Source organism: Pholcus phalangioides, unplaced genomic scaffold, assembly GCF_987345545.1.
Source record: "Pholcus phalangioides strain wild (caught in Gottingen) unplaced genomic scaffold, Ppha-v1.0 ptg000020l_1, whole genome shotgun sequence".
NCBI classification, from domain to species: Eukaryota; Metazoa; Arthropoda; class Arachnida; order Araneae; family Pholcidae; genus Pholcus; species Pholcus phalangioides.
Window position 1 is genome coordinate 11,265,427 of NW_028301613.1, and position 13,561 is coordinate 11,278,987.

A 13,561-nucleotide genomic window follows, 5' to 3' on the forward strand; every position below is an offset into this window, starting at 1 on the left:
AAAATTCTTCCCGGGTTGAGATTTTTAAGAATACTCAAGCCACCATTGCAAAAAGCAGCCTATTTCGGGGCCCTGAAAATTTGTAGGCCTTGGGCACGTGCCCCGTTTTCCCATATGTCAATCATATATTGCTGTCCCTCCCCTAGAGGCATACAGCGGGCCCCGTTTTCCCATGCAAGAAACAGGTCCTGGCAAAAAACACGAGTATATATGGTTACAAGAAGTAAAGAAAAAAAAGGTCATAGGAAATTAGTTTCTTTCGGGGAGAAGCAACTAATGGTCGATCTGTGGTCCTGGTACGGTGATGTCTTACATTAAATGGGTGAAACGACAGAATTCAAAATTATATAATACATCCAAAATTATATAAATGATTAATACTGACCTCCCGAAAAAGACTCCGGCATCGAAATATATTTATGGTAGGCATCAACGTCACATCCGAATAATGACACTTATATGCTCGAAATGCGTCCGAGAGAATGTGAGGAACCCAAATACACAAACTATCCTTCGAAATATTTCCCCCAATATTTTGACGAAAGATTCGATTCGATGCAACGAGTTACGAATGTAGACAATATTCGATGCTATACGAGATTAGCCACAACTTTTATAGACTTGTATCTGGCGTGTACGTGTGTCAAGGAAGTGATACAGCAAGCCCGAGCGAATTGGATATACACATAGATATCCAGAAAGAACTTGGAACTTCTCGGGAAAAAAAGCTCTCCTAGTTTTCGATGATTAGGCTGATGTAATAAATTGATTCGAAAAAAACCCAACAAAAAACGAGATCACGCGTAAGTTGTAGTATATAGATATAAAGCGTTGAGATATCGATTGCGTAACATTTCCCATTCATTTCGAACTGCGTGTACACGGACCGTCTGGAGGCCAATCTACCAGTCACCACCTCCTTACGTTGTGCCGAAGTAACACCCAGTTGATTAAGATTAGATATAAGATCGTGTTGATGACGGGAACGGGGGGGGGGGGGGAGAGATTGGACTGCGGCCATTCTTGAATGGCGTCGACCCCGTCGCGTCGTGTGAACCCCCCGAGTGTAAAGATTACAGCCCATCAAGAACCAAAGTTCAATAAATAAACAAAATCGAAACCCACACGTGTTTCATCATGGCATGCACCCTCTACATGGAAAATGCACTTTTGTTTTTCGCTTGCATTGTTTTTTTTTTAAAACAGACTTTGAAATGATAATTTGTACGGAAGAAGATCGTGATTTCGGTAAAGAAATTATCCATTCGAAAACGTGACAAATCAAGTTCCATGGAGTAGTTCCATTTCAAGTAGCATGAAGTGTGAATGTGGCTCACCTTGAGCAGGGCTGCTGACAGGCTTCCATTTGTGGCAGCAGACAGAACGCAGGTGCCAAGATCCTCGACGCATCGTCCGGCTTCCTTCACGAGACCCTGCAGGTGGGTGGCCCTGGTCTCCTTGCCGCAAACTGGAAAACAAAAAAATACATTAATACAATTCACATCGTTATGTGAATTTGTTGTATGTTTTTTTAAACTTTATAAAACAAAAGTACAGCCAATTCGCGACAAGTGGAACTCTGACAACTAAAACATCTATCCCCGGTCGATTAGTTCGATACCCAGTTCGTTCTTGTCAGAAAACTTTCCAGACACAGAGGTACAACAAAAAACGGTGACTTGACCGCAGCAAAAAATTGCTAGCGCAGGGGGTTAGCGTACCAACCTCTCGATGAGTATAAAAGAAATACAAGCCTGCCGTTCGGAATCGGCAATAAACTGTAGGTCCTGGTCTAACTAGCCCACGTTTTTGGGAATGAGAGAAATAAAAAGGCATTTAGCAATATACAGTCGAAGCTCGATATAACGACCTCCTTCATCCCGTCCAAAAACGGACGTTATATTGTTTCGTTTTATAAGATGGTGGCTTAAGCTGGAGCTCCTTGAAATCCTCTGCGCAAAAGTGTGACGTCAATCGCTGTAGCTAAGGTAGAGATTCTTGACATCTCGCGGGCTGACTCATCTGTCATCTTCAAGCTATGACGATCACTAGTATCAGAATAGTCAATTGCTGTTCCCTATCCTGCCTCTTTTTAACGATTAGACGTCAGTTTGAACGAAACAGTTTTTTTTTTTTGCAAGATGGAAAACGGTGTTCAGGTGAAAAAAATTGAGAATCACCTTTTGACATAAGGTGAGGTTATATACTTTATATTTTGAATTCACTGGTGAATGTCTAATTAACGACAACTCTTTGTTTGTTGCTCTTGTTGCATTTTTTTTTAATCTTGAAGTTTGCAACCGAATTTTCTCCTTACTATAGAATTCCAAAAGAAGGTAGTTACATATATGGAAAGTAATATTACTTCAATACATTTATTTCGATGCTCTGTACGTCTTCTTTAAGGTCCTGTATAAGCAGCATAATTCGAAATAGATTTTGTAAAGGATTTTTCCGGCTTTCTATACGTGTCATTAACTATGAGAAAAAAAAATTATCAGCTCGAAAAAAGATCATGCTTTTAAGGGTTAAAACAACACATCTCAGTATTCGACAGTAGTAAACTTTTATCCTATCCGTTAAATTCAGGTTAAAAGTTCTGCAAAGTATTGACAAGGCTGCTTGTTATCGTCAACACGATATCATTTGTTTGTACACTAAGCATGAAATCGAAACTAACCAACCAAGAAGGATCATCTTGTTAAGCAAATGACCGTCATCGTTCGGAATATGTAAGTTCTGGGTCAGGTGGCAGGCATAGAGTTATTGGGTCGTCGTCGGAAGTGTAGGTTAAAGTTGTTCATACGTGGAGAAGCTTTTTTTTTTTCGCGGACGGACATGGTCGTCATTAGCAAGGAAGTCACGTCGCGTGTAGTACGACGACGAAATGCCCAACGTGCCGCTGCTCAGTGTTTTTGAACTTACTCGCTTATACGGAATTACTCCATCCTTGGTTATCGAGACTTTATCAACATCACCACTAGAATTGAATTATGGAAATACATATACGCCGGAAATCATTTTATCCGGAGGATTCGGACAATTTTACGAGATGTCTACTACACGAAATAAAGTGGGCGGGGGAAGAGGAATTGATTCTATATAGTACTTAGGAAAGGATTCTCGAACTTCGTGTTCACGGTATATGGAATTAGAATTTTATATCTCGCGGGTTTTCAGCAGCGTAACAAAACATCGTGACATATTGGTGGGAGCCACAAGTTTTATCACCAAAATATGGGCAGCTGAACTATGTGTGTAATAATATACTCCCCTAGGACAGTGGTTCTCATTCTGGGGCCACATGCCACCCTTCCCGCCCTGTCTGCGGTCCTGGGATATTCTAAGGCTGAACACGGGTCAAAATCAAACGAAAGGACAACCATGACAAATGTGGAAGGGGCCCAAAGAGAGTTGTAAAGAAATAAAGCTTTCCAGTGAAATACGGTAGGGATAGGAATGAAACTATAAATCCAGCTGTATAGCCACGTGGGCATGGCTCGGGCCCCATATCTACATAGTGAATACTGGTACGATGATTTTCGAGTGTAAATATGGCGCCAAGAGAAGGCGCCATACTTAGCTGCTACTTCCAGCTAAGTAGGGGGCCCTAGAACATCACTTTGCTCGAAGCCCCACGATGTGGAGACGGCCATCATCACAAGAAAGAAGCTCACTGAATAATTGTGAAGGGAGCAGTGTTTGCCAATACGCATCTACATGCGTGATTCACACACCAAAATTCAATATTACTCCTCCAAATTTCGTTGAGTGCAAATTTTAGGTCACTTTTTTAATAGAATTATTTCTGACAGATGAAAAAAAAAATGGCCTTACTTTTGTAAAAGTACCCCTTAAAATTTTGAAGAATGAAAATTATATTTTCGGATGGCACTGGTCGGGAGGTGCGATTTATTGTGCAGGTACGTCGGATAGTCTAGCACAGACATATTTTGACATGCAGTTTGGCTCTTAAGACGAATGATTAATCCCCCCCCCCTTCTGAATCCATGTCTGGTCCAGAATTCTAGAGATCGATCTTACAGAACGATGCACGTTTAGCAGTTTTCAGGAAAATGTTGAAACTTTGTGCTGATGTGCGAAATATAGAGCAGCTGTGAATTTCAAAGTGAGTTTATTTGAATACATAATTTATTGTAATGATTCAGTGAAAGAAGTATTTTCTTGCTTTTTTTTTTTTTGTTGAAAAAATATGTGAGGCCTGCAAAAGTGTAGTACAATTTTGTGACAAAATAAATTCGATAGAAAATCCTGTCTTCCTGATTCAAGAAGGCTGGAATACTTCCACTGAAGAGAGAGGAAGTTCTAAATCGTTTTTTTATATATATTTCACAGTTCATGAGGTGCAAATACCGAGTACCTTCTGCATCTAGCAGAAAAAGTGTCAAAAAGAACACACTCAGAACATTCAAACATGTTATTCTTCATGCGAAAATGATGCACCGTGATTCATTGTGTATGCAGAATCAGATAACAACTGGTATTGGGATAAGAAGCTAATGCCATTAGTGCGTCCAGGGAGGAAGATAAAAAATTAGTGGGGGAGAAGGGAAGAGTCCTATGTGTTGTACTTTATCAGGTTAAATATTATCCAGGAATGATCACCAAAAGTTGGTCAACGAGGTGGTACTTTACTGGAAGTGATGGATAAATCAGGCACACACTGGGGATGGCTTAACGAGAAAAACGAAATCTGTAAAGATAAAGAAATAGTGAGGAGGAATAGGAGAGAGAAGGAAATGAAACATTTTTGATGTTCCTGAAATAAACGGGTTGTCAGCAGAAGCATAATTATTAAAAAAAAAAAAATTTGTGCCTGCATCTTGAATTTTTTGTTTTTCTACATCATTATTTTTTGTATTTACGTTCAGTTATTATGTTCATATATGTTCGTTTGAAACTAATAAATTCATGATATACAGTCAAATCCCGTTATAACGAACGCCAAGAGACCGGAGAAATCACTTCGTTATAACAAAATTTCGTTACAAAGGAATTCCAGGTTTTTGCATTGTTCCCATGTAAAAATATCTGGGAGGAATAGAAAAGTGTTCGCTAAAACGAGATTTTCGCTCTTACGGTATTCGTTAAAACGGGATTCGACTGTAATTCTACCTCCTTCACCTAACCAGATCATGGCCCACCGCTGTCTCAATGAAGATATTTTAGCAAGTGATCGAAGAAGACCTGGGTCATGCTAGAAGCTGTGCATATGTGTTTTGAACCTAACGTGGTCTGTTTCTGTGTAATGTTTGTTTTGTGTAGTGCTGCCAATTGCCGTCAATTTAAATATGAGTGAAATGTAACGACTTAATAATAGCATCGTTGTTGCTCTCTGTGGCGAGACGTTTCAACGGCGAGATCGGCTGGCATTCGTGCCTCGAAGTTTGGAATCACAGAAAACCAACTTTAGAGGATGTTTTGTCCTTCAGTCCTGAAGTAACAACTTGCATGTAGAACTTTGACGCATGTGAAAATACGTGTGCGGAAAATTCACCGCCAGCAATTCACCGACCAACAATTCACTGCTAGGAAAATTCACCGACCAACAATTCACCGCCATGCAATTCACCGCTAGGAAAATTCACCGACCGACAATTCACCACTAGGAAAATTCACCGACTAGCAATTCACCGACAACAGTTCAATGCGAGTCAGTTAGCGAGGGAGTGAGCGAGTGAGTAAGTGATTGAGTGACCGAGTAAGTGATTGAGTGACCGAGTGAGTAAGTGATTGAGTGACCGAGTGAGTAAGTGATTGAGTGACCGAGTAAGTGATTGAGTGACCGAGTAAGTGATTGAGTGACCGAGTAAGTGATTGAGTGACCGAGTAAGTGATTGAGTGACCGAGTAAGTGATTGAGTGACCGAGTAAGTGATTGAGTGACCGAGTGATTGATCCTGTGACCGAGTGATTGATCCTGTGACCGAGTGATTGATCCAGTGACCGAGTGAGTGATTGAGTAACCGAGTAAGTGATTGAGTGACCCAGTGAGTGACTGAGTGAGTGACCCAGTGAGTGACTGAGTGACCGAGTTAGTGAGTGACTGAGTGAGTAAGTGATTGAGCGGGTGAGTGAGTGACCCAGTAGTGACTGAGTGGCCGAGTAAGTGATTGAGCGAGCGAGTAAATTGGTTAGTGAGTGAGGGAGTGAGTGAATTTGTTAGTGAGGGAGTGAGTGAATTTGTAAGTGAGGGAGTGAGTGAATTGGTTAGTTAGTTTTTAACGTAGTAGTGTCACAAATGATTAAAAAATCCGATTGTTCCGAAAACGTATTTATGATGAAGTGTAGATTTGAAGACACTTGGATCGGGCGTCCTCTTCGTCGTGGTGGTCGCCGTCAGCCACGCTTTGATATCGACATTTGGAACTGCTTTCAAGGAACGCGTAACGATTTACCAACAATTCTATAGAAGGATGGCATCGAGCGCTCCAACAGCAATTATCTGCTCACCACCCAGATATATGGAAGTTCATCGGTGCCATAAAAAGAGAACAGAGTTTGAATGAAGTTCGGATGGAGCAAATTGTAAGTGGACAAAACCATCACGTTAGGAGAAAGAAATACCGGGACTCTGCGCAGAGATTTCTCACAATTCTCACAAATAATGTATCATTTTAATTATGATATCAATATTTGTGAGAAATGAATATTTTTATCCCGTTTTTTCTTACATTTGCGTGTTATCTGTTTTTCTAGATTAGTAGATTGGAACCCTTTAATTATAAATATGTAAGGAAGAAAATTATGTCGAAAATTGTTAAATAAATACTGTATGTTTTGAATGAAAATTATGTCAGATATTACTAATTAAATATTGTAGGTTTTGATTGAAAATTACCAATTAAATATGTATGTAATGAGAACTGTGTGAAAATTATCCTTCTAAAATACTCCTCTAACATTGCCCAAAAAGAATGCCATTTTTTCTATCGTTTTTTGAAGGGTAAATGTGGTCACCGATGCTTAAACTAGATTTTTAAAGATTTGTAAAATCACCCCTACCAACAGCGAGCTCTATATCCACCCCCGTCTTCAACATATAGGCTTGTGTCATCTGTGAATGAAATTATTTTACCGTTCTACTTCATTTTACATAAATCATTAATATAAACTAGAAATAATTATGACCCAAGGGCCGATCCTTGTGGGACTCCTTTCATTATATTTCAAATGTGCTGATTTTACCATTTATTATGGCAGCTTGTTTCCTATTGTAGTAATATGTTTTAAACCAATATAGTACATTGCCTGCTAAGAAATGTTTTTATTTGTTAGAATATTTAAATCAACATAATCGAATGTTCGTTTTAAGTCAAATGTCAAAATTCAACCCCCCTAATAAAGGGGGGGGGGGGTTTCAAAGGTTATATGGAGTAATCATCACTGAGCCGAAATCCCTGAAGCCATGAATATAAAATTTAGTAAGCATTATATTTTATTACCAGTTGTTATCCGCGGCTTCGCTCGCGTGGATTTTGCAATCTCAAAATTACTCTCACCTCATAACCCCCATGGGTGATGAACTTTCAGAAATCCTGTCTTAGTGTGTATGTACATTACAAAATATAATACTAACTAAATTTCATATTTATGGCTTAAGCGACTTCGGCTCAGTGATGATTGCTCCATATAACTATTGAACCCCCCCCCCCCTTAGGGGGTTGAATTTGGAAAAATCCCTTCTCAGTGAGTCTATATTACAATATTGATCTGATGTCATATTTATAGCTTCAGCTGTTTCGGCTCGGCATGATTTCAACGTCAACGTTGACCCCCCTCCCTCTTATGACGCCCTTAGGTTGTCGAATATGGAAAAACCATTTCTTAGTGAGTCTTTACGTCGTGAAAAAAACTATTTACAAAATTTGATATTTACAGCTTCAGCGGTTTTGGCTCGGCGATGATGAATCAGTAAGAACATGTTATTTTATATACAGTACTAGGGGGCTCTGCCCCCCTACCACCTTTGGCGGCCAACCCCCCCCCCCCTTTTCTTTTCACAACATATCTTGTTTATTTCGTCCCACTTCATCAGCGTGCTATGGAAAGGGACACGTGAAAACACCAGCTTACTGAAGAAGTGAATTTTATAATAATAAAGCAACAAAAAAAAATGTGATTCATCTAGTAACCCCAGAAAAGTTCCTCATGGGGGTCCCGAAACTCCAATTCGTTGAATTTTAGTGGGGGGCCCTGACTGGATTTATCTCGGGCTACCGATGTGTTGCAAATTTTTCAATGTTAAACAACAAAAATCAATGAGATTCATCCAAGGACACCCGAAATGAAACCTGTCAACTTTTCCATGGGGCCCCGACCTGAAGGCTTGTCCGACATACCCCCTGTGAGTGGCCACGAAAATTTTTAATTTTTATCAATTTTAAAACGAATAAAATCCAGGGCCCACATCCAGTAACGGGACCCAATACGCAGATAGTTAGTGGGGCACCCAGACACTGGATTTATCTCGGGCTTCCGCTGTTGAAAATTCTACAATGTTAAACGACAGAAAAGAAAGATTTATCCAGTGCCCCCAAAATGAAACGGGACCCCTGACTCGGAAGCTAATCGGGCATCCCCCTGTGAGGGCCACTGCAAATATTCATTTTACCAACGAATAAAATCCAGCCCCCCCCCCCCAATTACCCTAGACCGAATTCGCAAATTTTATGGGGTCCCAGACTGGATATACCTTGGGCTTCCGCTATCGCAAATTTTTCAATGTTAAACCAGCAAGAAAACAATGAGTTCCATTAAGGACCCCTGGAAATGAAACCTTTTAACTTCCCCATGAAGGTATATGTGCAATCCCCCAGGTACCCCGACCCTGTATATTGGGAGCACTGGTGATATATGTATATTTTACGTATACATACCTCTCGGCATGACCCCCACGAGGGCAGGGCTGACAGGGGCCGGAACGTTTATCGCTTTTTGATATTTTCACACTATAAATTAAGCACAGAGGAGCCCATGAAACAGCTGGTTTGGGGGCCCGCCATCTATTTCAGCTTAGGGGACCTGCTGTAGGATGTGGGAACCTCTGGGTACATGCACATAACTTGGTCCCGATGTGTCAAATGGGTCCCGATATATGCAAGAGTTAAATGAAAACTTGACCCCAAAATCGTAACCGACTTCCGTAACACAAAAACGTAACAGATTTCCATCACTCAAAAAACGTAACCGACTCCCGTAATAAAAAAATCGTCACTAATTTCCGTTGCATAGGAAGTTTATAGAGTACATATAGATATAGATACGAACTAAGGCGGGATTTCTGAAAGTTCATCACGTGAAATCGCGGGTAACAGCTAGTTCAGCATAAAAAAAATCCATTGGTTACTGATGATCAGCGATGTTTTTTATAATATCAAAGTGATAACAGGAGATGATTTTAAGCATTTTTACGAAGTTAATAAAGTAAGTGGATACGCGATGAATTATCTTTTAATTCTGTTATTACCCCTTTTAACATTTCATTAGAAGTTTCTGAGTAAAATAGAGTTAATGGAATTTTGTTGAACATACTATCTTGTATTGGGCAACAGCAATTTGTAATTTATACAAATACAAGGCCACAACAGGCAAAATGCCCAGCGAGGTGGCTGAGAAAAAGATGCCCACAATAAATATGGATGTCATATATTTCAAAAATACAGCAACCCAAATCCGTATCATCTGAATTTCTTCTCAAAGTCATTATTTAAACTTTCCGCCATATCTTTAGGATATGGCACTTACTCACTCAATAGATCACTCACTCACGGACTGACTTACTCGCTCATTGAATCAGTAACCCACTCGCTCACTGAATCACTTACTCACTCGGTCACTCACTCAGTAACTCAATCGCTCATTCCCTCGCTAACTGACTCGCATCGAACTGATGGCGGTGAATTGTTTGTCGGTGAATTTTCCTAGCGGTGAACTGTTGGTCGGTGAATTTTCCTAGCGGTGAACTGTTGGTCGGTGAATTTTCCTAGCGGTGAATTGCATGGCGGTGAATTGTTGGTCGGTGAATTTTCCTAGCGGTGAATTGCATGGCGGTGAATTGTTGGTCGGTGAATTTTCCTAGCGGTGAATTGCATGGCAGTGAATTGTTGTCGGTGAATTTTCCGTAAACCGTGAAAATATAGCCTATAATAGTGGAAAATATGACTGCCACAAAGTTTTACTATAAGTAGGGGTAAGTTTGTGACAGTCATTTAGTGAAATATTTATGTGCTCAAATAATTAAAGACTCATTCGCAATTACAAGATGAGAAATGATCATAACTAAAAATACTAAGTAAAAAAAAATATTCATATTTACACCTAGAAACTTTACAAAATCCTCAAAAGCCGTCACAAAGGCAACAGATTTACGGTATTAAAAAAAAGTATACGTTATATTATTTTCGGCAAGGGAGCCGTTGGTGGCAAAAAGCTTGAGGACCTCTGCCATAGCCCAACAGTTCTCATAATGTGCGTCGTGTCGAGGATATTCACGTGTGCCTACCCAATGATTCTGATTTACCAAAAAAGAAATATATTATTTTCATAAGGGTGCCAATGATCACAGGATAAAGCCATTGGTGACAAAAATTTGTGAACCATTCCATAGCCACTCGCCATATTCTCACTCGGATTTTTCTGCTTTGTTCTAAAACACTTCCAGTGGACCGGACAACTTAGCAGCCTTAGAGGCAACCACTGCAGAGGATCAAAATAAAAATTGAGAACAGCCAGCAAAAATTTCACGTTTCGCGAGTTTAAAAAGCCCAGCTCATTTTCGAGGAGAGGGAGGTTAAGTCATTTTCATCGTTTGGTTGAGAAAAAAAGTGCAATTTCACTGTTGCTTGCCGTCTAAAATGTCCCAGACTGTAGAAAAATGATTATTTCAGGCACAAGAAGCCCACCATGTAGAAAAAAATGTGAGAGGATTTCGGAAATTCGTTACCAAAGTGAAATTATTTTGGCCTACTCAAAAAATGGATTCAAACTTACATTTCGGACTCTCGGTCGCTCTGTGAGACTGAAGAAGTTTCACCATCGCCACATTCGTCGTCATCACGGCTAGGTCTAGTGGAGTGAATCCATCGCCGTTCACGCTGTAATGTTAAAAAAAAAGGAAAAATACTATTAAATTATATCATAAAAAATTGCATTTTTGGAATTGAAAGTTTCTTCTGTAACTTCTTCCGTATTGAATATGAGCGGCTTTTGTTAATCATGACTGCACTTTGTTAATCATATTCCACAGCAGCAGGACTAAATGATAGCGATTGACACTATTTTAATTTGGAATCAATTCAGTACAAGCTAAGCGAGATTGGTTTTGGTTTCCGTTTATCAATAAGCAAATAGAAAATCGCTTCTCACAGCATTCAAAAAAATTATATATTCATTACAACACTCGATATCTATTTCAGAAATACTTTAAACGACATTAAAACCCTGCATATGCGGGAGTGTAAGTTATTGACTTCACACAAACGAGGGGCCCGATAGGGTTTTACCATCCAGGTAGGCTGAATTCGGTTTTCGTTCGGACTCCATTCCTCAAAGTAATTTTCAAATACAGATGACAGCACCTTCTAACTAACGGTCGCTGTGTGGTCATAGTGACGATTATTCAATCATTCATTACACTTCACTTATGGTTTGAAAAGCTGTTGGCAGAAGTAAGTACTATAACAAGCATCACACGGAAACAAACTCCACTTTAGGTTCACAACACATACACGTACATTTTCTAGCATGGCCAAGGTCTTCGACTATCTGCTTCATTGAGACAGAGAGGAAAGCCATGATCTGGTTAGGAGGTCATAGTGACGGACTCGCACTGCGAAGATCTGGGTTCAAACTCCACCAGCGGCACAGTGGTCGTCGGCTGAAGTTCGTTTTCTGCAGTTTCGAACTACCGGGGGGAGGGGGGGTTGCGAATGCAAGTCGATCTGCTTATTAAAAAAGTCTCGCGACAGACAGCAACAGACCTACAACGGTAGAAATATATACAATCATTAAACTTCATTCATAGTTTGAAAAGCAGATGGCAACAACGCTACATACGCACTCGGACCGTTAGGTACACATGATGCACGATTCCGGCAGCACTCATTCGGTAGTAATGGCGACTTAGATGGTCGCCATCTGGTCGCAGTGTCAGCAATGTGAGCTTTGGACTGACTGTCCATGTACGGTTGCGTTCAGCGCGCACGAGCTCTAATAAAAGAGGCTTGTTGCCTTTGTAGCGCAGTTGTCTAGCACGCTCATACGGCAAGTGAGATGACCTGGGTTCGATTCCCCGCAGAGCCAGTTGAATTTTCTTTCCTGAATTCATCTTCGCATCAATCAGCTGTTGAAATCTTCGTAGCACTGAACTCAACACATTTTTCAGGCATATCACGAATGCAATAGTTATGGTTATAATCCTGGACAAAATCGCTTTACATCCTACTTCATGATAGTTTAAATAGTTGGTCTTGCTTTTCGCCCTCTCACTCAGTTCCCATCACAGCCGTCGTGGCTTACTGGTGCCCTGAATAAGGAGGGGTTCTCCCAGATTCTCCTTAAGCTTGTTTGAATGTATGACAAAAAAAAAAAAAAAAACACTCAAAATAGAATCCTATAAATATATATAAGCTTTTGTTCAATTTTTCTATCATGAAGAAGTCGTTATACTAAGACTGCCCTCGATATGTAAATGCAGTAAATAAAAAATACGACCAGCATCAGTGACACGCTTATCGAAAATCCGGATCATTGTATATATTTCCTTAAAAACAGCGACTGAGCAAACATAAAAGTATGGACATGAAAAGGAGAAGCAAATCGGGCTGCACACGCGAAAAGATGCTCCGTAGAGCGTGGAAAAGTCAAAATAATGCCATAAGCGGTAATGGGATCGATTTGTTAACGGAGCAAAAAAAAAGGAAAACCACTCGTAACAGCGATGCAAACAGAGATCCTCAAACAAGAAAAACCGTGTGAGAGAGATCGGATTAAAGACATTTAATCCCTCCAGACACAATGAGCCACAAGCTATAATCCCCTGTTGCATTCTTCCAGAGGAGGAATGCTATTTTCTTTACCTTTAAAGAAAAACTTCACGATGTCGTACTTGCGACCGTTTGGCGACATTCATCGGATTAGAACTCGAAGCTCTGCCATGCATTGCAATGTGTGAAGACGGATCTTCTTTTGAAGAACATCGTCGTTGCGATCAAAGCCGATTGAATTTTTCAAGTATAGTGCTCAACCCCTGGTCAGCAAGCCGGATGTGGCCCTCCCTCGTTGTCATTTGAAACGACCTGTGACTTCAAACCTAATTTTGTAAAAAATCAACTGAGCGACACATTTACTTGATGGACCCTTGGCAGCATATTCACAGATCACTAAAGTGACGCACGATATATTTGCGCATCATTTGAGTAACCCGCGACACAGTTCTAGAGCACTTAAGCGGCCCGCGGTACAGTTCCACATCATTCGAGTTCAGTGACGTTGAAGCCGGGGGTGCTGGACCACCCCCAAAATTCAATATCTCCTATATA

At 40.4% G+C, this 13,561-nt stretch overlaps 1 protein-coding gene across 4 annotated transcripts in view; it reads right to left on the reverse strand.

Moving 5' to 3' along the window:
• Positions 1 to 13,561, reverse strand: part of LOC149070966 (ankyrin repeat and fibronectin type-III domain-containing protein 1-like) — a 310,181-nt gene that overhangs the window by 47,978 nt on the left and 248,642 nt on the right. For all 4 annotated transcript variants that reach the window (XM_089248733.1, XM_089248732.1, XM_089248735.1 and 1 more), the window contains 2 exons: positions 11,013 to 11,116; positions 1,338 to 1,468 (listed from right to left, as the gene is read on the reverse strand). In XM_089248733.1, coding sequence (XP_089104859.1) covers positions 1,338 to 1,468; positions 11,013 to 11,116 — 235 coding nt within the window. The remainder of the gene's footprint in view (positions 1 to 1,337; positions 1,469 to 11,012; positions 11,117 to 13,561) is intronic.